Genomic DNA, 23,374 nt, shown 5'->3' with positions numbered 1-23,374 from the left:
GGCGCATGATGCGGAGCAAGAACAAGGTGAAGTCGACCCACGGCGACGTGCTCTCCTGCAAGGTGGTGAAGGACCGCAAGCTGGCGGCGCGCAACTACAGCGTCGACATCGCGTACTACAGCCAGCGCTGCGGCTACACGCACATGGTGAAGGAGTTCCGCGACGTCTGCAAGGCGGGGGCGGTGAGCCAGGCCTACCACGACCTCGCCTCCCGCCACCGGGCGCGGTACAGCAACATTGAGGTGCTCGGCGTGAAGAGCATCCCGAACCACCAGGTGAAGCGGCTCAGCATCGCGGAGTACCACGCCAGCAACCTGTCCTTCCCGCTCCTGCACCGCCGCGTCAAGGCCCCGCGCAAGGACCGCGTCGTCTTCGTCAAGAAGAACACGAAACGCGCCGTCGTTGCGTAGTCGCTCTGGCGGAAGAGGGAAGAACAGAAAGGGGGCGGAAGTCGCGGGCGGTGGAGGAGGAGGAGAAAGATGGGGCGGGAAGGTTAGAAGGGCGCAGCTCCGTGCACCCTCTTATTCTCTCGCTTGTCCTCCTCCTCACGCCTGCACGCATGCATGCATCTCCAGTGGGTTGCGCTTCAAAGGCTTGTTTGAATTCTTCGTTTCATCTTTTTTGTTCTCTTTTTCTTTTTCGTTACTTTTTGCGTCTTGTTTGAGTCATTTCGCAGTGACTCCCCTGGCGCAGTGGCATCTCTGCATGCCTGCGTCTCCTTGCGTGGGCTGGCTTCTTGCCAACGCGCTTGGTTGTGTGGGGCTTCGCAGTCACGTGGGACTTATTCCTTGCGGTTCACGCTGGGGCCTCTTCCACCTCTTTTGTTTGTTTGTTTTTTTTGCTGCTAACACCATAGAGGGGGTACACACGTATATTATATATATATAGGCACGCCACGTGGTCATGGCGGCTGAGTGGGTGGGGAGTGGGAAGACGGCGTGCCACCTCATCCTGCTCTGCAGCGAGAGCCCTCTCTTCGACCTCCACGTGCTGGCTGCCATCCTTGCCCACGGGCTGACGCTGGCACTGCCACCGCCGCCTTCAGAGGCAGCCGACGCGGCATCGCCGTCGCCGTCGCCATCGCCATCGGCGGGGGAACACGATGCGGAAAAGGGGCTCGTCGATGCCGTCCTGGCGGCACTCCAGGCGTCCGTCGGGGGATCTCCCGATTTGGGCGCGACCGCCTCCAGTGCCGCCGTGCCGAGTCCCGTCGCCGGCGCAAAAGGCGGCAAGGCCTCAAAGGGCGCCAAGAAGGCCATGGCCGCGGCGGCGGCAGCCACGTCGGCAAGCGGTGGGGCCGGCTCTCCGGCTGAAGTCTCCAAGAGCCTGACGGGCGACGGCACGCAGCGGTCGCGGGGGGGGTGGTACAGTGTGGTGGAGGGCCCGCAGTGGGAGGCCCCGGTTGTGTTTATCCATCAGCTGTCAGAGCTGGAGCGATGCGAGGGGGGCGAGGCCACAGGCTCGACGCACACGAGCCCGCGCGAGGGTCCCGCCGACGTCACCGCGATGGTACAACGGGCCCTGCGCCTGATCGCCGAGGAGATGGAGGCCCCCACGAGCGCGAGTAAAGACGCCTGCGCCGGGGCGTTGCCGTCCGACGGCGGTGCCCCTGGCGAACAACCGCAGCGTGGGCCACAACCCAGCGAAAGGCCGCAGGTGCACAGCAGGGAAATTCCCGTGGTGCTCGCGCTGCACGACTACCGGGCCCTCCCCGCACTTATGGCGCGGCGAACGTCTCCGACCAACCCTATTGATATACGTCTCATCGTGCAGTTTGTGGATGGACGACCCGCTGGGGTGGCGGGGGCGGCAGGTGTGGGAGGCCCGAGTGGGCGTTCTCGTGCCGCCGCTTCTGGCAAGCGCAGGGCCTCGCGTGAGGGTCCCAATTCCGGTTTGACAGCGGGCGCGAACGACGCTGATGGGGGCAATGCCCCCACAGACGCCGTCAACACACTCGAAGCGTGGATTGAGCGGCAGCAGCGGGAGGGAGCGATCAAAGTGGTGACGTCGCCTGCCGGGGGCGCCCTTGGCTCCGGTGTGGTGTGCCTGCGGGATGTGTTTGAGGACGGCGGGGACGACAAGGCCGTGTGGGTGCGACATTGCGTGCACACGGTGCTGCCGACGATGCAGCACGTGGTGCGCGACATCGCCCGGTACGCGGAGCTGATTGCCGCGAAAAAGGTGTATCGCCTTCCCTCCTCCCGAGCGACGCCACCGCCGCGCATGGGTTTCCCGACACCGCAGGAGGAGAACTCCGTCGTGAATGAGGCCACCGTGGAGCCGTCGGTGATGTTGCGGACGCGGGAACACACCTCAACGGCTTTCCCGTCCCTGGCGTCCGCCGTGCTGACGACCGCGACGTGGACGAAGACGCTGGGACTCGATGAGGGTGCCTCGAAGCGCTTGCTCACGAGTGACACGACGCCTCTGCCCTGGTCCACGGCCAGCTTTCTGCGTGGGGAGGAGGAGAAGTGGTCGTACTACGTTCGAGAACGGAAAGTCCGGGGGCAGTGGACGTGCCTCTCCGCCGCGTGCGCCCTCGCCGCGCAGGTGACCGTTTCACTGGCGCGACGGCAGCAGCCGCGAGTGGTGTGCCCCGCAGAGGAGGAGGAGGAGGGCAACACCACCTTGCTGGAGGTGATGAATGAGCAGGATGGGGCTTCCCCCGCAGGCAACGTCAACGACGGCACTGGGACCTCGCTGTTGCGGCAACTTCGTCAGTACGCTTCCAAGCGCACGGTCTTGGGGCAATTGGACATGAATACTGAAGCGGAAACTGCTGCCGCGCAAGCCACCGCGGAAGAAGCTGGGAAGCCAATTCCTCCGGTAGAGGCTCCAGGCAGGGCTTCGCCACTCCTCTTTCCCGCGCCCGGGGAGTTGGAGCAGACCCAGTTTAACACGACGGCAACGCTGCCGATGGATCACACGATGGACCGCCCAACAAACCCTCCAAGCCCGGAGGAGATCCGGTGGGTGACGCAGCAGTTCGTTAAACGGGGGATTGGCGCCGTTGTCACCCCGCCTGTGGAGGCACTGCGGGACGACTCCCCCCTCATGCTTTCGCCGGAGCAACTGCGGGCCGCGATGAAGTTGCAGGGGTTGCTGGAGGAGACGTTAAACGGATACGCGTTGGGCGATGGGGAGGACGCGATGGACGCACATTTGCTGCAACTCATTGAGGAGGACTTTCGGCGCGCCAGCGAGACAATTGACTGTGGCTGGACGCAGGTGTGGGACGACATCACAGTCGCCGTCGGTCTCACCCCGCTGGATGAAAAGTTTCAGCGCTCGGTGGAGCGTCGCTTGACGGCGCGTGAGCGAAGGCACATCCTGCAGCAGACGTATCTGATGCAGCTCGCGGAGCAGGCGCAGATGACAGGCATGGCGGGCACCGCCAACGCGGCCTTCGCATCAACGCGCGGTGAGTGGATGGCACTGATGCATCCAACGGCGCGGACTGAGGCGGTGGGCCCAAGACTGTGGTCAGTGGAGGAGTGCATGACGATGCCCGTGGCGGTCCGTCGCATGTACGAGTTTCAGTCACGCTTTGGCTCACACCTCTGCCGCCTGGTACGTTGCCCCATACCCGACCCGTTGGAGGCGCTAGATGGAAACCTCACCGCACTCTATTCCATCCATGCCGAGAATGTGCATTCGCGGAAGCGGGTGCGGGCGATGATGTTGGGCGGGGTGCCCATTCCGCTCGAACGGCAGGCGCGGCGCGTGTGGTGCCACTACGTTGCCGGCGTCCCCACCCTCGACCAGCTGAACGAGCTCAGTGCCTCGCAGGCCGCGGCGGAGACCCACGCGGCTTCCCCGTCCGCAGCTCCTGCTTGCGGTCCCGCGGCGAAGACAACCTCCACCACCGCCTTTGGAGTTTGCATTGGAGAGTTGCTGCGTCAGCAGCTGCTGCGGCGTCTGCAGAGGGCACCGCAGCTGCTGCTGCTCACGCCGCTGGAGAGGAAAGGGCGAACGGGCGGTGTGTGCCGCTCTGAGGGGGAGCTGCAGACGGTGCTGGAGGGTCGTCACGCCTTGTACCCCTTTGAAAACAGCGTGGTCGAGGTGGTCACCACCGACCGCGGCCGCATGTGCCGCTACGTGAAACCCAGCGAGTTAACCTGCACGCTGCACTACGGCATTGCGCCACCGTCGCCGCAACCCAGTGCGGCTACTGGAAGTGTTGCTGGTGGAAACGCAGGTGCCTCGGCGGTGACGTCGCCACACTTGGCACGCAAACCGCCGTGTGACGAGGTTGTCTACTTCACGACCACATTTGATGACGGGGTGGTACTCACCTGCAGCCCGCACTGGGCCACACCCGCGGAGCCCGTGAATTCCGGCGTCGCCGCTGAGAAGGAGCCGGTTGCCAACACCAGCGCGACCTCCATGAAGAGCGCCACCCCACGCCGTGGGAGGGCAGCAAACCGTGGCGCTAAGCGAGGCGCGAACACCTCGACTGTGTTGGCGGACGACAACCACGCGGGGGGGCGGCGGGGAGCTGGCGCGGGGAGGCATAGCCGACGCGGCGGCGGCGACGACGCCGACTCGCGGACCGCGGCGCCCGAGCGGTCGTTGCGCGTGGAGGAGGCAACGCGTGTTTTTCCTGTCGCCCCGGAGGGCTCTGTCTTGTTGTGGACCGCAGGCCCCGAGGTGGCGTCTAGCGAGGACGCGAATGCGAATGCCCCTGCCGCGGCGCCAGCAGCTGCCGGTGCAGGAGAGCCCCGCAAGATTCCTAGCCTGGCGGTGACTGTGGCCGCCAACGGCGTCACGCTGCACTGCGAGGAGGAGGAGGGGGTTTTGTGGATCACGCAGCATGAGTCTAGAGACTGCCCGGCGGCGGAGCTGCTGCGCTGCGTGCACGCCTATGACGCGCGTGCGCAGTGGCAGGAGGCGGTGGAGGTGGAGGTGTGTCGTGCGGTGCTGGAGGAGGAGGGGGCGGTGTGCCGCTACTTCCACTCCGGCGTCACGCAGATGTTGTACCCCGACGGGGCCGTCGTCACGCGGTACCCGGCGCCGGCGACCGCCGCGGTTGGCACACCGCCGGTCATTTGTGAGACTCTGCTCATGGCAACAGGCCTCTGCTACGTGCGACAGCTCTGTGAGGGCAACGCGAGTCCCTTTGTGCAGGTCGCAGGCAACACCCTGGAGACGCGTGTGGCGTATGATCGTGGCCACCACTGCCGCATCGTCTCGCGGGCAGACGGCGTCATGGTCGTGTACTACTACTACTACTTGTACCGCAACCCGGATGAAGCAAATGGACAGCAGCGGCAGAAGCAACAAGAGGGAGAAGGGGCATCGGGAGGAGACGGACGGGGCGAGGGTAGACACCTGAACGCTGATCACGCTGCCACACACCGACAGAATCGTGCGGAGGGGGAGGAGGAGGAGGAGGACGGGTTTGCGTGGGGTGAGGGCGACCCTGCCCCGTGTGACACCGACGTCATTGCCCGCGTCACCTTGCATGCGGATGGCACGTGCATCACGACCTTCTCAGCTCGTGTGTCGCACGAGTCCTGCAGCAACCCCCCAGCGCCGCTGAAGACGTTGCTGGAGCAGGTGGGCGTCGTTGGCGCGGCGTGTGGGGCCACTGTACAGTACTGCGTAGAGGCCCCGTCGCTGCCGCGCGTCTTTGTGTGTGCCTCGGTGCGCGATGATGCCTGGACCGCCACCGAGGGCCCGCGCGATGGCACGCTGCAAGGCACGGATGCCCAAAATGCCTTTACTGCAGCACTACATGACCTGTTCTTCGACAAATGCGACAACATGCCGAAATTTGCTACCTCGCCTTTGTCTCTCACGGAGCATCCCTTTCCATCACTCGCCGCCGGCACCAGGGAAAGCCCCGCCCGCCCCATCACACGACGCAGGCCGTATGACCGTTTTTACGTCGTCTTTGGCGACGGCTCCGTGCTGCGGCGGCGTGTGATATACCGCGGCATGCGTGGGAACAGCATTCCCTTTTTGGAGACCCTCTTCACACGCTCCACAGCAACCTCCGTCCGCGTGATTCACGAGTCGGGGCTGGCCGTCGTGGAACCCGCCGAGGTCGTGCGCCGCAGCACGGGGGCGACCGCGTCGCTGGCGATTGGCGAGGGGTTCGCCATGTTCGACGTGGCGCAGGGTGGGCTGCGGCTGGTGGACCACCAACACTACTTGACGGAGGTGCATGACTTGTACTCCCCGGGCCCTGTGCGGGCGGGCATGAAGTCCGCCACGCTGGAGGGCCTCCTGCGCCAGCTTGTGCTGCCCACGTACACCCCGCACACCGTCACCAAAGCCCGCCAGGAGGCGATGCGGCAGGAAGAGGTGACCGCAGACGCACGCACCCGGCGGAACCGTGCCACTGGCGTCTGTGCGGCGCTGACGACGCGGCTGCGGGAGCTTGCCGAAGGCTTCGTCATCGCCCACAACCTTCTCCGCACCGACATCCTCAACACCGCCAAGCGCCAGTGGGAGGCGGGAACTTTGGGAATGACTGGAAAAAAGTATGCATGCGAGGCCGCGTCCGAGGCGTCGTGGGGCAATTTACCCTCGGGCCTGTCAAATGCAAGCTCCAAGGCGCTGAAAGCCCTCGTGTCCCCGGCGGCGCCGGCGATCGTGGCTCCGCCCATGGGCGTGCTGCCCATTTTATTTTCCGAGTTGGAGAACGATATTGTGGTGCAGCACCTTCACCCCCGCGAGGTGGAGGAGTACGTGCGCGCCAGAGAGGCAGAGCCGATCCCCGTCTTTCTGGCGCAAAGCACCTCCGCCGGTGAACCCGACGTGCGGCAGTTGACGTTCTTCCGCTCAGAGGTGAATGCGCGAACCGCAGAGGAGCCCGGACCAGTCGGGTCTGCGACGGCGGCGTTTTTTCTCTCGGGCCGCGTCTCATCGGGTCAGCTGCACACCTCCAACGGGCTGAGGTTTGGGCAGAGCGACACGGTGGTGACGGGCTCCCTGCTGGGTGGGGCGGTGCAGCGGCAGGAGCGGCTGGCTCTCTTTTCGGGGCGGCGGCTGGCGTTTCCAACGACGCAGTGGTTCCCACAGACGCTGCAGCCCCCCCGCCGCCTTCTGAGACCGTGCCCCGACGCCCTGGGGAGCGGCGGGCGGACGGGGGGCGTGGTGCTGCTGGACGACGACGCCGCCGTCGCCGGCAACGGTGGCGGGGGGGCCGGACAGGCACTCTCCTCCTACGAGCGCCTGCGCATCTTTTTCAAGTTCTCCGAGTTTGCGCCAACCACGCAGCAGGCCGTGCTGGCGGGCGAGGTGCGGCGGCGCGAGCAGCTGGTGTCCATGCTGATGTACCATAAGGCGATGAACGCGCTGACGCCGGAGATGCCCTACGAGACCAGCGCGGAGCAGCGGCGCCTCCGTGAGAAGTACCTCGCCGCAACCACGTGAGCTGGAGACCCCACGCAGCCAAGACATGCACAGAGAGAGAGGGAGGGAGAGAGAGAATGAGAGAGGATGAAAACAAAGGGAGGAACTATGGGAGAAACGGCGGTGGCCGTCGGTGCGATGTGCATCGACCGCAGCGATGTATAAAGCTTCCATTTTCTTTTCCTTCTTTCTTTTGTTGCTCGAGTTTCGTTGCTTCTCTCTCTATATATATATTCCTCTTTTCGTTTCGGCGTGCGTGCGTGCGTGCGTGCGTCATGGTCTGCGGCCTCGCCACATAACTGCGGCGAAGCGGCGTCCTCGCAGCACAAGCCAACGCGGAAATCGCCGACAATGTAAAGATGAGCATAAATGAGGGAAAAAGAAAAAAACAAAGACAGAGCAGCAGCTCTCCACGACGCCGCGTTGTTTGCATCCTCCCTTCGGGTGCGAGAAGTCAGCCCCTTCACGCTTGACTTCCGTGTGGGGCGCACCACTTGCCCCTCTCCTGCCCCCACGACTCGGTGCCGGTGCATGTAGCCTATCCCTCCTGCTTCTTCTCATCCTCTGCCCTGCAACTGCACAAATGATGTGATGCATCGGCGCATGTGTAAACACGAAGCGAGCGAGAAGGAAGCGAGCCAGCCTTCACCCCTCCCTAGACCCCGCAGGAGGCGTTGCTGCTGTCATGTGGAAGCAAGACATTGGACAGTGGGTAGAGCGCAAGGGGCGCCGTGGTTGGGTTAAGCAGCAGCAGCAGCAGCAGCAATCCAGCGCTCCACCGTCACCTGCGAGGCGGGTTGGTTTCCTCCCAGAAGGCTTTGAAGATCGGCACGAGGATGTGACGCTCATGCCCGATATGGCGGCAAACGCGGCACACCCAAGCGGCGCCAGCGACAATGCCGCGGCCCCCGCACCTGCGGGGGAGCGCTGGGTTGCTGTGTACGGCGCCTCGCCAGGGAGCATCATGGAGGTGCGGGAATTCCTCGACGTCATGTTTGGCCGGACCGTGGCGCACTACTACCCCATGGCGTACGCATCCGCAGGAAGCAGCGAATTGACGCCCACTTTGGCGGGAGGCCAGAATTGGTTCTACGTGAAATTTGAGGATCCGATTTCGGCGGCGAGGGCCGTGTATCAAAGTCCCCTGACCATCTCCGTGGGCGGGGGCCGCGGGGCCGCTTCCGCGGCAGCGGGCGGTGCTGGCCCCGCGGCGAGGGAAGAGGTGGTTGGGGTGACGTGGTGCACGGATGGGCACTTTCTGCGGCGGGAGCGCGAGGCGGAGCAGAGGCAGCGCGAGCCGCCGCACCCCAGAGGCGGCTCCACTGACAGCCACCGCAGTCATCCGCGGCGGGCGGCGGACGGAGTCGAGAATGCGGCGGGTGTGACGCCGCGTGGGGCGGAGCGTCTGCATCGAGCGCAGCCCCCTCCGTCACTTAGCGAGGCAGAAAGCGGGGGACGGGCGTCGCGTGGTTTAGGAACGCTCCTCTACGATGCGCTTTGCTCGCCCTGGCGCGGGCGATGGACGGCGACCCCGTCCCGCGACCACTCCTCTCCAGACATCGCTGCCAGCACATCCTCTGGCTCCCTCGCGTCCTCTTCTTCGACCCACACGGAGGCGTTTCACGAGGACCGTGGGGCGGCGCACGGCGACGACGGCGGAGGCGGAGGCGGCGCTGCAGCGGAGGCGGCGGAGGCAGCGTCAGCCACGGGGGACTTCACCGTCCCCTCATGTCTCCGCGCAAGAAAAGAGCGGCGCCACCACTACGATGCGGAGCGTCAGCTTCACGGCGCCATACCCGTTCGCCCGCTTCGCGGCAATGAGTCGGTGCTGTGCGTCTTGCGCGCCGACGCCGCGGAACGCCGGCTCCTGCGACGCGTTGTTCTCGCCATTGCCCGCCTGCCCTCCCGCATCTCTCGCCTCTTGGTCTCCCCGGCGCTGCGGCACGAGGACCTTAACGCGGCCGTAGACGCCGCGGACGACAGCCAGTGGCTCTCGACGCTTGGGGGCCTCGTCGTGGATCGGCGCAGCGGCCAGCGGCGACAGCTCCTACGCAATCGCCACTACAACGCCGCTGCCCGTCTCCACGGCGTGAGCGGTGGCTACGGGGAGGCCTCCGTGATCGCCGCCTGGACGCCGTGCCGCTGGTACGAACGCGCCAGCGTGACGTCTCTGCTTGCGTGCCTGTTTCTCATCCTCCTCGTTTTCTTTTCAGGCGTCTGGGGTGGTGGGGCCTCCGTCATCGAGGATGCAGCCACCGGACGTTGGGGCAACGACACCGCCGCTGCCGCTACCGTGGTCGCGGACGCCGCCTACGACGGCGGCAAATATGCGGCCCCGCGCCTGGGGGCAGGGCAGCTGCAGGGCACTATGTTTGCAGACGGCATCCACGGCAGTGATAGATACAAGGCAAGAACCTTGTAAAAAGTCCCTGCGGTGTAGCTGCGGGGAGCAACACAGGCAAAGAGAACCGTTAACGAAGAGCCAACCAAGAGAGGTGCAGAATAAGCCAGGGGAAAGAAGGGGAAAGGGGGGAGGAAATGCGAAGACAGAGGAAAACAAACAACAACAGCATTTCTCTTCACCGCGTCAATGTTGCTGAGATCCACGACACTTCTCTTGCTTACTCCCCTGTACTTTACTCCCATCCCTCTCGGCGTGGGCAGGAGGAAGAACTACAAAAACATATATATATATACATATATACATAAGTATATGTTTCTGCGTATATCTCGGCTGCTCATTCCCTTTATGTGTGTCCGTGTGTATACATGATTGCTGTGGATTCCATCTAATTTCCCTTTTTTTTTCCTATTATTATTTATTTGATTTTGTGTTTGTTTGATTTCTGCTTCCTCTGGCGCCCCCCACCCCCGAGTGTGTCGCTTGGTGGATAGCGGATGAGCACCGTCGAGGGCCCGCATGACCCCTTCGTTGCCCCAAGTGGCGCTCTGAGAGTCAACGTCCATGGTGCCACGGCGGAGCTCACGCAGTGCTCCCCGTCCCAGCTACCCGACCTGCTCGGTGTCACGGAGCAGCTTGACACCGCGGAGCTCAACGGCCGTGTGGTGGCGGCGTTGCGGGAGTTGCTCTGCTGCCCCATCTGTCACCGTCTGCTGCTGCACGACCCTGCCGTCGTCGACACGTGTGGGCACGTCTTCTGCTACAGCTGCATTAACCTGGGCATTGAGAATGGCTGTTTGCCGGTGGCCTCCGCAGAGCGGGTGGAGGCAGCGGAGGAGGAGGTGCAGGTCTGCGGCAGCGACGACCACCATCCGACCGGCCTGCGGGGGGCGACGGCGGCGGACCCGCGTCTGCGTTGCCCCTCCCGCCCTGGACGGCGACGACCGCGGCGGCGCAGGCGGAAGTTCACGTGTCCCGTCTGCCTGGGCCCCGCGCACAAGTGGAATCTGGTGCGTGTGCGGTTTTTCAGCGACCTCGTGACGGAGGCGCTGAGCCACGCCACGCTTGCGGCAGCCCTGCCACCCGCCGAGGCGGAGCGTGACGCCTCCGCCCAGATGGGCGGTGCGGCGGCAAGTGGAGAGGAGGCGAAGACGCCGGCGCAGCACAAGCGTGCGGCTGCACAGAAGAAGAGGAAGAAGAAAAAAAAGGATGGCGTAACGAGTAATAACGAGACAGTTGAGTGAGTAGTGACAGAGGCACACGCGAAGCTTCGGTTAGCGTCACTCTTTGCGACTGTTTGGGTGTTGCCCAGTGGGCAGGGGGTCTTGTTTATTTTTTGTTCTTGTCGCCGCGCCGGAGTCGTGGATGGGGAGACTCCGCGATGATGACGGGGACTTGAAGGGGCGTGGAAGAAAGAAAAAAAAAAAAACAAGGTGCGCCGTGTCGCGGGCCCCGGCGGTGGAATGGCCAACGAAAGCGTCTTCGTCTCCACGCACACACACACACATGGTCCTCGAGGTCTCAGTCCAACTGTTCATGTTATTCTTTTTTTTTTGTCCCTCTCCTCCTCCTCAGCCTTCTTTGTCGCGCGTGTGTTGGTTCGTCAGTGCGGACCCGTGGCTTCGGCGCCGCATAGGGCGTTGCTGTTATCCTCACGTTCGCTAGACGGAATTGTTTTGCGGCGTTGCGCTTCCTCCCCCTCGGCGTGCGAGGGCTTTGCTTTGCCGTTGGCTGCTTCTGCCGTCTCGGGGGGACAGCGCTACAAGGTGCCGCTGGACGAGCGGTTTGCGTGCTTATAAAGTATGGTGTGGGGCCCGGTTATCACCTCTCCGTGGCGGTGCATGCGTGCTTGTCCGCGCGCCAGTGTTTATGCATCCGCTGAGGGCGTGGCCAAACGACGCTTCCTCGCAGTGGCAACGCGGCGGAGGTGGGAGGGGCTCTGGCCGTTACTCAGTGACTCTCTCTTCCCACTCTCTTTGTGTGCGCCAATGCTTTGCTCTTGGTGCAAGTAGGAAAGCGCCCACTACTTTTTTTTTTCCTTTTTCCGTAGGACAAGGCGTGCACCGCAGAGACGCGCGATGCCGCCGAAGAAGCGCGGGCACAACACGCGGGGCCGGGACAAGATCTTTCGCAATGCAGTGCAGCACGTGCACGTTGGTGTGGGCCACGGTGTGCTGGGGGACATCAATCTGCGTCCCGTTGCCGGCCTTGTGAGTCGTGCAGACGGCGACGGCGGGGACAAGGCGCACGAGGAGTGTGCGTTTTTGATGGAGCTGAACGAGTTGATGCTCTCCCACTCCACGACGGACTTCAGGCGGTTTCGCTGGGAGGTGCTGGAGCTCTGTGAGTCCAAGGCCCTCTTCCGCCTCAACCACCGTAAAATTGCGGAGAAGCTCCTGCTGAGTCTCATGCGCCGTGACAAGTTTGCGGAGGGGTTTGAGGCGTTTGTGCGGCTCACCGTCGCCTTTGCGCGCGACATGCGGGAGAAGTTCTTGGCGTACTTTGAGTGCTTCCATCAGGCCATCAACGGCGGGGTGTTCGACGCCAAGGGGGAGATGCTGGCGGACACCCGACGCCTGCAGCTCGTCTTCGCCGCGCAGGTCGCGTGGTGTCGGGAGATGCGTCCCTACTGGCTGCTGCCGGAGCAGCGGAAGCTCGTGGAGCGCGTCGTTCGCCTCTACGTGCGGCAGATGCATGACACGAAGGAGTACATTCGACGACTCTCCGCGGAGGTGCTGGCGTCGCTCTGCCGCGCGGCGCAGGATTTAGTCCCGCTTGTCGTGCAGGAGGCCTGCCTGGACGTGGTGCAGGACTTCGAGACGTACTGCGCGGCCGCCGCTGCAGCCACCGACGATGGAGAAAATGAGAACGACGACGACGGCGAAAAGGACTCCGACAGGGATTCAGCGACGGCGGCGGCACAACAGCAGCAGCAGCAGCGACCACGTCCCGGCGTTGTTTTCCCGTCGCTGCTTCACGCGTACGAGCAAAACCGTCTCGCGCTACTCCCCGTCGTGGACGGTCTGTGCTTCCTCGCCGCGGAGATGTTTCGCGGCATTCGTGGGTCGCTCAGCACAAATTTTGAAAACAACTACGCGCTACTCGTGCACGTGTTTGGGCTCTCGCGGCGGACGCAGTTTGCCGGCACGTACTGCGCCGGCGACGGCACGAACGGGCAGGAGGTGTTTGGCGTCGCGGAGGCAGACGCGCGGCGTCTCGTGCACGCCGCCCGCTGGGCAGACACGTTTGCGGGTGCCCAAAGTGGGCAGGGCGTGGACGGGCGTGTGGCGAGCCCCGTGACAGGCGCCGCACGAGAGGCGCGCCGGCGCGGCGAGGTGCTGCACGAGCTCGTGCAGATGACGGGCGGCGTCGTCGTTGGCGCGGCCCTGCGCACGGTGGCGGAGGAGACGGCCGCTGCCCCCGCCGTCGCCAGCGCGGCGGAAACGCAGCTGGAGGGAGTACAGGCCTCCTCGCTGCAGCTGCTCAGGGCTGTGGCGGCGCTGCTAGAGTTCTCGCTGCCGCACGCACGTCTGCTGCAGTCGCTCCTGCACGCCGCCGACTATAAACTTCTCCGCGACCCGTCGGCCGCACCGACGCTGCGGCAGGCGTCGGAAACGCTGCTGACCCAAGTGCGGCAGCAGATGCAGCGGGCCTCAGCGTGTGTGGAGGGAGCCAGGGCGAGGGAGGAGTGGAGCCGTTTCGTGCGTGCCGGCGGTGGTGTACTGGAGACGCTGACGCCACTGTGTGTGGGCGCGACGGCCGCCACCTCCCATGCAAGGAAGCTGCAAGCCCTTTTCTCGCCCCTCGCCCACGAAGTTGTGGTGAACTGCGTGTCTGTTTCGTGCCACACGAGCAACGCCGCCCCTGACAGCGCAGATGGAAGCTGGCAGGAGTTTCGGCGCGCAACCAAGCTGATGCTTTTCGCGTTTGTGCAAGACGTTCTGCAGAAAAACTACGCCTTTTGCCTGCGGGACGAGCGCCGGTTGGGCGAAGGGGAGGCGGCGTCGCGTGGCAAAGCGCCTGTGGTAAACTCGCACTTGTCCCCACTGGCGTTGAACCTCCTGGCCCCTGTGCTGCATGGTGCCTGCGTGGACGCGAACGCAGCGCTGGAGGGCGACGCATGCGCCGCCGCGATGCATGAGTCGACGCGTGCGGCGATGATGGCCCGTATGATGTGTGACCGCACCACACACATGCTGACGAGTCCGCTCTACTTGGCACTGACGACGACGACGACGACGACGACCACCACCGCCGCGGAACCCGTCGCCGCCTCCTTGCTGGACTGCGACGCCTTGCGTGAAAGCCTGCAGACTCTCCTGCGTGGCGTCTTGACGGCGTTTGCCAAGACGCAGGAGGCCGTGGACGACGCGGCGCGGTGTGATGCGTCCAGGTGGGCAGATGTTGTGTCGGCCATTCTTCCGCTCGTGCTGACCGTGGTGGATGCCGAGAAGGCGGCGGCGGATACGGGTCGTGCCGTTGCCCTTGGAACCACCTCCTTTGCGTGGCGCTTCCGGGAGGCGCTGCTGCATGTGATGCGCCGTGTCAAGGATACCATCAATAGTAACAATAGTAATAGTAATGCTAAGGATAACAATAAAGAAACCGGGTCAACGCGATTGACCAGACTTACGGCCGCCTCCTACGCCTTGTTTGCGCAGGCGTCGACGCTGCTGGTGCAGCTGGACGCCCTAACGGGTGTGCTTGACGCAGAGAGTATGCAGGTGGAGTGTGTGGGTTTCGTGCGAGACGCCGTCATGGTTCTAGCCGCGAGTTTCCAAAACAGACACGCGAAGGAGCTGAACGACGAGGAGACGGGGCGACTCCTTCATGGAATGGAATGCCTGCTGCTGTCACTGCTGCGCCTCTTTGGGTTTGAGCTGGAGCGTGACACGGAGGCCGCCGTCGCTACCTCGCAGCAGCAGCAGAACAATACTAATAATAACCGTGGCAGGAGTTCAACTGAGGCATCTGAGCAAACATTCCTGGCTGCCACCTCGCGGCTTTACGTGGCAATTGACGCCGCGACGCAGCGGGCGCTGGTCGAGACGCTACTTCTCGAGGCCCTTGCGTCTCCGGCCCACTCCCTGCGTGTGGTGGCGCTTTCGCTGCTGCGGCTGCTCTGCCACCCGGACGTGCCGGAGGCGGAGCGAACCGCGGGCTGCTGCGCCATCGATCCCTCCTTCTTTGATGCCTTGTTGGCTGCGGAGCTGTTTGACCCCTTGTCGGCCGCCGGGAACCTGGACGGCGTGCGCCAGGCGCTGGCAAAGTTGACGTTTGCGGTGGCCGCGGGGACGCTGCGGAATCCGCTCCAACGGGTGATTTTGGCGCACGCCATGCTCGGCCTGATGCACACGCGCTTTGCGGACGCGTGGCCAGTGGCACTGAAGATGCTTGCGGACCTGGTGCGCATGGAGGACACCTCCGCGCAGCTGCCGCGGCCCCGGCGCCGCCACGACGTGGGAGCCGCAGGCGCGTGCGTCCCTCTCGCTGCTGCTGAGGCCCCTCCTCTTCTTTCCTCCTCCTCGGCGGCCGCCGCCGCCGCCGCAACGTCGAGAAGGTTGGAGCCGCTGGTGTGGTGCGGTGTCGTGTGCCGCTACGCCCGGGCGGTGGTGTTTGGGGACATCCTGCGCGGGGCCGCCGCGGGAGGTTTCAACGACGCCGCGGAGGAGGAAGACGGCGACGACGGCGAGGAAGTTGGGGGCGGCGCGCGCGGGCGTGGCAGGGCCGCCGTGTGGTACCGCATTTGCCTCACCGACATGCAGCGGCACGAGAAGGGGGAGCTGGTGAGCAGGGAGTTCGCCGCCGCCGCCACCCGCTCCGCGGTCTCCACCGTGACGCTGCTGCAGCTCGCCAACGCCGACGGCGAGGTGCTTTCGTGGCGGCGCCACTACTTGCCGTCGGCCTCGCCGACGCACATGCACGGGGCACGCACGACGGACCGCGCGGTGCTGGCCAAGACGTTTTTGTCCGGCCTCTCAGAGATGACGCGGGGGGCGGCAGGCGAGGGGCGGGTCGCGCTCGTGGCGGGGCTTGTGCTGGAGCTGGCGGCGGTGCGCCGCGGGGAGCACCCGGACGGGCTGCGGCAACTAAAACTGCTAGACGACCGCCTCGTGCTGGCGATGAACGCCTGCAACGTGGCACCCCTCGCATCCGCCGCCGCGGCCTCGTCGCATGAGCGGGTGCCGGCAGAGGCCCGGGCACTCCTGGCGGCCCGCAACGAGCAGCTGCAAACGATTTGCATTGGGTTTCTCTCCGACGCCAACGCCAGGCTGCAGCGGGCTGCCATGGACATGCTGCAGCGGCTCAAGGTCCCCCCCTTCGCGCGCCACCATGCCCAGCTGACGCCCTACTGTGACACGCAGAAGAATCTCTTTCACTTCTTGTCCACCTTTAGCGTGGAGACGGATATTCCGCAGGAGGACAAGGCCGACTACATTGCCACGGCCATCGCCGTTGTGCTGCCAAAGCTGACGGCGAACGTCTCGAAGGAGAAGTTGAAGGACCAGGCAATTCTGCAGCGTCGCGTCCTGGCGATGGTGACGCACCTCTCGGTGGGTGGCGGTTTTGCCAACGTGCTGGAAGGAATTGTGCAGAGGTTGATATTTGAACGCGTCATGCCAAACGGTGCGGGGACGGCGTCAGCCGCCGCGCGCTTCCCAGAGATGTGGGCAGAGTGGGTGCGGACCAACAGTCACTGCGCCCGGCGGCTAGAACGCCTTGTGAAGCAGCTACTGAACACAATGCAGCTGCTGAGTGCGCTGCTGCAATCCGTTGGCAAGGGATTCGAGTCTTTTGCGGGGTCATGCATGCACCTCGCCCTCAATGCCTACCTCATCAGCTGCAAGCAAGTACTGCAGGCACCCGGCGGCACAGACACGACGTCTGACGACGAAATATACCGGCGTGTGCAGAGTGTGTTGGGGTCCTCGACGCTAAACGCGCTTCTGCCGCGGCTGCGTCGCACGGCTGCAGTGATGGTGGCATCCCTGTTTGAGCAGTTTCCCGCGGAGGTCATGGCGGCGCTGCGGAAGGAGCTCGCCGAGGCTGCCGACGGAGACGTCGCGCAGAGTCTCATTGGGCGATACGTCGCGATGCTCCACGCAAACAGCAGCGGTGCCGTACCCGAGTTGATAACTGCGCAAGGCGCCGGCGATGGCGGTAGGACAGGCGTGACCCCGTTGCTGCGGCTCATACGTGCGTGGGTCGACTCCCCGCTGGCTATGCCGCTGATTGCGGCCTTTGGGGACACCGTGACGGCCATGCTGGTGCAGGTCTTCGCCCACGCCGCGACGAGTCACGCCATGATGCGTCCCGCGACGAACACCGGCGGGGCGGCGGCGGGTCCCGCGGTGTCCACCGGCTCCCATCTGCAGCAGGCGTCCGCGCTCTCCGTCTACGAGGGGCTGCGTTGCGTGGGTGTCATTCTCGCTGCTGGGGAAGAGCCGTTTGCGGCGTTTGGTGCTCCCGGTTCCGCCACGCTGCAGGAGGCCTACGTCAAGCCGCACGTGATGGCCATTTTTGCCTCGCTGTACCAGTTGATTGTGCGGGGTGGTGGTGGTGGTGGTGGCTCGCTTGCCGCGCCAGCGTCCGCGGGCGGCACGCGCAGGCAACGCAAGTCCGCCGCCTCGGTAATGGCCTTCAGTGTGCCGATGTGGAAGGAAATGATTGCAACGGTCACTGTGCTTTCCGAGCATGTGGTGGCGCCGGCCGCCGCGGAGGCTGAGAGGCCCGTCGGCGGGGTGGACGCCATGCTCGCGCGGCTGCTGGAGATGTGCATCGCCTTTGTGGCGCACCCCGCCTCTGCGAAGGACCGGCAGACGTGTATCACGGCCACCGGGATGCTGGAACGGCTGCTCCCCCGCATGCGCCGCGTGGAGCTCGCCGGCCACTTTGAGCCGCTCGTCCGTCTGTTTAACGTCGTGACGTGCCCCGAGGCGCGCCTGTCGCTCTGCCGCTCCCTGGCGATGGCGTTCCCGCGGCTGGCGTACCCCGTGGAGTCCGAATACCGCGCCGACAACGTGCGGCGGGGCTGCGCCGTCCACGCGGCGCAGGTGGCGGCTGTGGGGCGTGCGGTTACCTGCCTCAACGGATTTGCGGAGGACAACGCGGACTTGGAGCGGTACGACTTTGAGTTGCGGTTTCACACCTTCCGCTCACTGCGGCAGTTCTTTGCGAACAACGGCAACTACCGGGCCCTCGCTGCCAAACGCCAGCACAGCAACACCGGGGAGGGGGAGAAGGAGGGGGTGCGGCAGGAGCGGGACTACAGCGGCGCCGCGGATGTGACGATTCTGCTGGATAAAGCCGAGGCCCCTGTGCTGTGCGTTGAGGCCTTCCTTGCACTGACGGCAAACGTGATGTTTTTTCTGCGTGACCCGGAAGGGACGATACGCGTCCTGGCGGCTCAGCTCCTGGACGCGATGGTGTTGTATGCCTCAAGGCAGCAGGAGCGGGCGGCGTCGTACGACACGCTGTTGCTTGAGCGTGTTATACGGCGTGAGGTTTTGCCCTCGCTGCGCCGCGGCGTTGCCTCACGCGATGTGCACATCCGCCTTGCACACATGCAAAGCTTTAGCTGCCTGGCGCAGTATTACCCCGCGGCATTCCCCTCATTTGCGGCACTCCACTCTCGCAACGTGGAGCGGTGCTTCTTTGCAAATGTGGGTCACATTCAGCACCGCTGTCGGGTGCGGGCGTTGGAGCTGCTGCGGCAGAGCGTCGGACGTCTGTTGCCGCGGGACGTGCTTCGTGTTTTTGTGCCGTTTCTGCTCGTGGCGGTGAAGGACTTTGCGCAGGGGAAGCGGGATCTGCAGAACCTCACCGAGGGCCGCGCAAAGGGGTACTGCGACGCCGTCTTGGCAACCGTCGCCAGCCTGGCGGCGGCGCTGCCGTGGGAAGGGTACTACCGCGTGCTGAGTCTTTTTCTGCAGAACGCCCGCGAGAACGCCTCCCTGCGACTGCCGATGCTGCGCGGGGTGGTGATGCTGCTTGACCACTTCCACTTCCTGCGCGACGCCGAGGCGGCGGAGGCGGATGAAGAGCGTGGGAGCAGAGATGCCGCCGCCCCCGCCGCGGGCGACAGGGAAGATGCAGATGAGGAGGACGACGACGACGAGGACGAGGAGGATGAAGCCGCCGCCGCGCTGCGGGAGCGGCGCCGCAAGTACCGCCGCGCCCGCGTCGTGCACGTCATGGAGGACGACGTTCTTCCGCAGCTGTACGAGTTTCTGGGCAACGGCTCGCGCAGGGGCGGCCGCCCCGCCGACGCCGAGCTGCGCGGCAACGTCCACACCGCCGCAAATGTGCGGCAGGAGATGCGGAAGGCGGACAACGCGCAGCAGAATACGGCCATCCTGCAGCTGCCTGTGGCCATCGCCATCACAAAGATTGTCAAACGCTTCCCGCCGGAACGGTTTTCGCTGCATGCGGAGCACCTCCTCGACGAGGTGGTGTTAAAGCTGCGCACGAAGAGCGACAGGCAGCGCGAGAGCGCGCGACGCATTCTCAGTGCGATGCTCTGTGAGACCGGGCCTGGGAAGCTCGCGTTTGTCATCACCAAGCTGCGGGATCACCTTGTGCACGGCTACCAGCTGCACGTGCTCGGCTACACCGTCGTGACGCTCCTCTACAACCTCTACGAGCCCCAGCACGCCATCTCGTACAGGCGGAAGAAGCAGGCTGAAGGCGCGGCAGCGGCGCCGGGGAAGCCTGCGGGTGCCGCGCAGTCTGCAGCCGGCGGTGCTGCGGACGAGGAAGACGGGGAGGAGGAGGAGCTTGTGCGGCAGCTGGCCCCCGCCTCCGCCAGCTTTGACCGGGGCTACGGCGTGGCGTGTCTGACGGCGTGCCTGGACAGCCTGATGGGCATCCTTCTCGACGACTACCTCGGCGAGGTGGGCGAGCAGAAGGAGCAGGTGGAGCTCATGAGCACCATGGTGGAGGTGAAGCGCAACCGCGCGCTGCAGGGCTTCACGCTCCTCGCCTCCCACTGCGAGGCAAGTCGCGTGATTGAGGTCTTTCTGCAAAAGATCACGTGGCTTCTGACGCCCCCAAGCACGGCGGCGTCGGTGGATGTCGGCGCCCTGCGTGGGAGCGCCCGCGCCGCCGCCATGCTGCTGCAGGAGCTCAAGACGAAGTACAGCACCGTCAGCAAGAACGCCGCGGCCGACTTTGTGTTTGTGCAGAAGGTGCGCCTGCTGGCCGTACGCGTCGCGCGGGCGCTGATAAAAAATGCGACGATGCAGGTGGAGTCCTCTTTCCTCACCGTACGAAATCTGCTGCAGCGCCACAATGCGGTGCGGGAGGAGAAAATCATGGCCTTCGAGGCAAAGGATGGCACCCGCCGCATCCGCGGCAACGTGCACCTGACGATCCAGCGTGCCCCGACGGAGACCCGCAAGGACCAGCTCGACGCCAACTTCCTCGTGGAGCCGCGCCCGGAGCGGGTGGATGTGGACTTCAGCGCCCACACCGTGCTGGCGACGCAGCAGCGGCAGAAGCTCCGCGCCTACCGCGGCCGCTACGGGAAGGAGGTGCAGCAGGCCGCAAAGAACTTTTACCGCGAGGACCCGGCCACTGCGGTGGTGCTGGACACGCTGGACGAGTTTCTGCTCAATTACCTGCTGAGTGTGCTGAAGCAGGTGCTGGGTATCGGAAAGGAGCGGAAGTACACGACGGCGGCCGTTCGCCTCGACCTGCTCCGCGCCCAAAAGAAGCAGCAGCAGGAGGAGGAGGGGGGTAGGAGTCACCGCAGCGACGATGACGACGACGATGCTGACGACGATGTGCAAAGCAGCGGGGAGGCGGGTGGTGACAGCAGCAGTGAAGAGGCGGCGGAGGAAGAGAATGGGGCCGTGTGCCTGGAGCCGCGGCCACTGGATGACGAAACTGGGGATGCGTTGGACCGCTTTGCCGCCGCGGCCCAGCAGGAGGACGAGGGGCAGAGCGTGAATAACGACAACAACCATCAGGCGGCGGCGGCGGTGGAGGCCGAACACCCACACGCGACGACGACAACGAAGCAGCAGCAGCAGCAGCGGCAGCGGCAGCTTCGTGGGCAGGAACGGGAGAAGCAGAACAACAAGCAGCGGGCGATGGCGGACTTAACGTCGTGCTTTACGCGCCAGCACCAACCGCTCCTGGAAAGCCTTCTTCCCGTTGTGCTGACGACCCTGCAGGGCGAGGGCAGTGACGCGGTGGTGGGGCACGCGCTGGACTGCATGTTGGCTCTCGTCTCCCTGCGTCCCCCGCTGCAGGCGGTAGGGACACTCCACACCACACTCTACGAGACCGTCACCGCGTTCTTTGAACGTGGTGGGGCAATTAAGCAGCGCGCGATGCGGGTGGCGGCGGCGGTGGTGGCGCACCAGCGGTTTGCGCTGACCGAGGAACATGCCGCGCAGCTGGTACGCTTGTGCCGCGCTGAGCTTGTCGACCGCAATGAGTTTCTTCCCATGGCGCTGGCCTTGTTTCACGCGGTGCTTGGCAAACACGTACACGTGGTGGAGGTGTACGAGCTGATTGGGGTGGTGACGGAACTGATGATGCACACCAGTGCGAAGCGGTTGCTGCGGCAGCGCTGCATCGCCGTGCTTGCACGCTTTCTCACGGAGTACCGCATCACCCCGGAGAAGTTCCGCTCCCACATTGACCTCCTTTGCCGGAACCTTGACTACCCCGAGGTGACGGGCCGCATCGCGATCCTCGAGCTGCTCGCCGTGCTTGTCTACCGCCTCCCGACCACAATCCTCCGGCAGGAGGCACCGCTGCTGCTCATGCCGCTCGCCGTCACCCTGGCCGCCTCCGAGTTCCACGAGGCGCGACAGAAGGCCGGGGATGTCCTGCAGAGTTTGGTTAAGAACGCCGGCCTGGACGTGGTTGTGCCCACGCTCTCGCAGTGGCTTGCGGCGGACCAGACGCGGCCCCGCAAGGCCATGGCGCTGCAGACGTGGGCCGTGATGATCCCCGCAGTGGGCGCCGCCTACGACATGAGCGTCGCGGCGGACGCACAAGAGTTCGAGGCGTGTTGGTCCTGGTCGCTCCAGCCGCTGCTGGACGCGGCAACGTTCGACCAGGTGGCGGTATTCGGCACCAAACGCAAGCAGGACGAGCTAACCGCGGAGTTTAAACGCAAGCTGGAGCTGCGGGGCTGGACCTACATCTTCTTCGCCCTCCGCTGCCTGGAGGGCGTCGCCGCGGTAGCCCCCGCGCAGGTGTGGCAAAACGTCTCCCTCGCCCGCCGCGTTGTACCGTGCCTCGTCGGCCGCCTCGTGCTGCACGCCCACCCGTGGATCCAGTCCGTGGCGCTGCGGCTGCTGCGGATGTACTGCCACGACGCGGTGGAGCGGCGGTGCGGGTACCTGCGGGAGGCAGACTGGGTGGCCGCGGGGCGCCTCGCCGCTGCGCGCAGGAAGCAGCCTGCGCGGGGGACGCAGAGACAGGACGACGATGGCAGCGGCAGCGGTCGCATCCCCTACGTGGTCTGCTTTCATGACTCGCTGGGCCGGCCGGACACAGTCCAGCGGGCGTTGGAGGCACTCGATGAGCTGGCCGCGGCGCTGCGGGCGCTGCTGCAGTGCATCGCGCGCTCCGATGTGCCGAACGAGAAGTACAGCGCCCACCGCGCGATGCAGCAACCGTCAAGGAGCGACGCGGTCAGCCTGGCGCTCTACCTCTCGCGCGCAATGGCGGTTGTGAGCGTTGTGCTTCTCAACGTGGCGGCCCTCCGCGCCGGCGCGGCGGCGGCGGCGGCGGTGCAGGACGCCATCGCGCATCACTTCACCTCCCTGCGCCACCAGCTGCATGCGCTGGTGCGGCCTGTCATCAAACACGGCAGCGTCGCCAATGTGATGGTGCGCACCGCCTCCGTTGTGCAGTACTTTGGCGGCTTCCTCGCCGCTCTGCCCACCGACACGGCGGCGGCGGAGGCGGGCGATGCGCATGGCGGGGCGTTGGCCTCTCGCGCGGCGGCCAGCTCGCATGGGCCCACGACACAGTCACTCCGCTGGCTCGCGGTCCACGCCATTGGGCTGCGCTTCGTGCGAGACACCATCGTGCCCACACTCACCGTGGCGATGCGCTGCGGGGAGCGCTCGGAGAAGCTGAGCGCGCTCGCCACGCAGGCCGCCGCGATGCTGCGGGAGCAGCTGGAGAAACACCGCACCCACTTCGGCGGGGAGGTCGAGGCACCGCCACCCCCAACAGCGGCGGTGGGGGGGAAGCGGGCGCGCCTGGAGCCGGCACCCGCCGCCGGGGACGGCGCGCCGACGGTGGACGATGTTCTCTTCGCGTTGACGACCGAGACGACCGCCGTGCGGGCCACGCGGAAGGAGAAGACGACGCGGCGGGAAACCCTGCAAGTCCTCCGCAAACGCAGCCGCAGCAGCGGCAGCGGCGGCGATGATGCCGCTGCGGCCCGCAACCAGCAGGAGCAGCCCAAGCGGAGGCGACCCTCGAGTGGGCGAAGCCCGTTGAAATAAAAGCCGATGCAAACCGCAACAAAAACAACAACAACAAGTTAATCCCAAGGCCCGGCGAGTGCGTGTGTCTGTGCGTGTGTGTTTGCTGCGGCTGGCATCCTCAGAAGCCGCGTAAAAGTTGCTGTGAGGTGTG

At 65.1% G+C, this 23,374-nt stretch overlaps 5 protein-coding genes across 5 annotated transcripts, besides 7 other annotated features; all 5 read left to right on the top strand.

Moving 5' to 3' along the window:
* Positions 1-5: 5 nt before the first annotated feature.
* Positions 6-410, top strand: Tco025E_00962 (large subunit ribosomal protein L18Ae; the record flags this gene model as incomplete). The annotated part of the gene is made up of 1 exon (XM_029367901.1): positions 6-410. One exon carries the CDS (start codon positions 6-8, stop codon positions 408-410), a length of 405 nt encoding a protein of 134 aa, XP_029232012.1.
* Positions 411-603: 193 nt separating this feature from the next.
* Positions 604-658: a sequence feature (GA-rich).
* Positions 659-903: 245 nt separating this feature from the next.
* On the top strand, positions 904-7,383 carry Tco025E_00961 (uncharacterized protein; the record flags this gene model as incomplete). Its single annotated transcript, XM_029367900.1, has 1 exon — positions 904-7,383. The coding sequence occupies one exon, from the start codon at positions 904-906 to the stop codon at positions 7,381-7,383; it is 6,480 nt and encodes a 2,159-aa protein (XP_029232011.1).
* Positions 7,384-7,414: 31 nt separating this feature from the next.
* Positions 7,415-7,448: a microsatellite.
* Positions 7,449-7,612: 164 nt separating this feature from the next.
* Positions 7,613-7,636: a microsatellite.
* A 411-nt stretch (positions 7,637-8,047) lies between these two features.
* On the top strand, positions 8,048-9,784 carry Tco025E_00960 (uncharacterized protein; the record flags this gene model as incomplete). The annotated part of the gene is made up of 1 exon (XM_029367899.1): positions 8,048-9,784. The coding sequence occupies one exon, from the start codon at positions 8,048-8,050 to the stop codon at positions 9,782-9,784; it is 1,737 nt and encodes a 578-aa protein (XP_029232010.1).
* A 261-nt stretch (positions 9,785-10,045) lies between these two features.
* Positions 10,046-10,077: a microsatellite.
* Positions 10,078-10,161: 84 nt separating this feature from the next.
* Positions 10,162-10,203: a sequence feature (A-rich).
* Positions 10,204-10,260: 57 nt separating this feature from the next.
* Positions 10,261-11,007, top strand: Tco025E_00959 (conserved RING finger protein; the record flags this gene model as incomplete). Its single annotated transcript, XM_029367898.1, has 1 exon — positions 10,261-11,007. One exon carries the CDS (start codon positions 10,261-10,263, stop codon positions 11,005-11,007), a length of 747 nt encoding a protein of 248 aa, XP_029232009.1.
* Positions 11,008-11,841: 834 nt separating this feature from the next.
* Tco025E_00958 (uncharacterized protein) lies at positions 11,842-23,241 on the top strand (the record flags this gene model as incomplete). Its single annotated transcript, XM_029367897.1, has 1 exon — positions 11,842-23,241. The coding sequence occupies one exon, from the start codon at positions 11,842-11,844 to the stop codon at positions 23,239-23,241; it is 11,400 nt and encodes a 3,799-aa protein (XP_029232008.1).
* Positions 23,242-23,257: 16 nt separating this feature from the next.
* Positions 23,258-23,278: a microsatellite.
* A 21-nt stretch (positions 23,279-23,299) lies between these two features.
* Positions 23,300-23,326: a microsatellite.
* Between the last annotated feature and the right edge of the window lie 48 nt (positions 23,327-23,374).

This window comes from Trypanosoma conorhini, assembly GCF_003719485.1.
Source record: "Trypanosoma conorhini strain 025E chromosome Unknown Tco_14.4_contig_00027, whole genome shotgun sequence".
Lineage (NCBI taxonomy): Eukaryota > Euglenozoa > Kinetoplastea > Trypanosomatida > Trypanosomatidae > Trypanosoma > Trypanosoma conorhini.
Note: the sequence above shows the minus strand (reverse complement) of the source record. Positions and strands in the feature narration are given on the sequence as shown.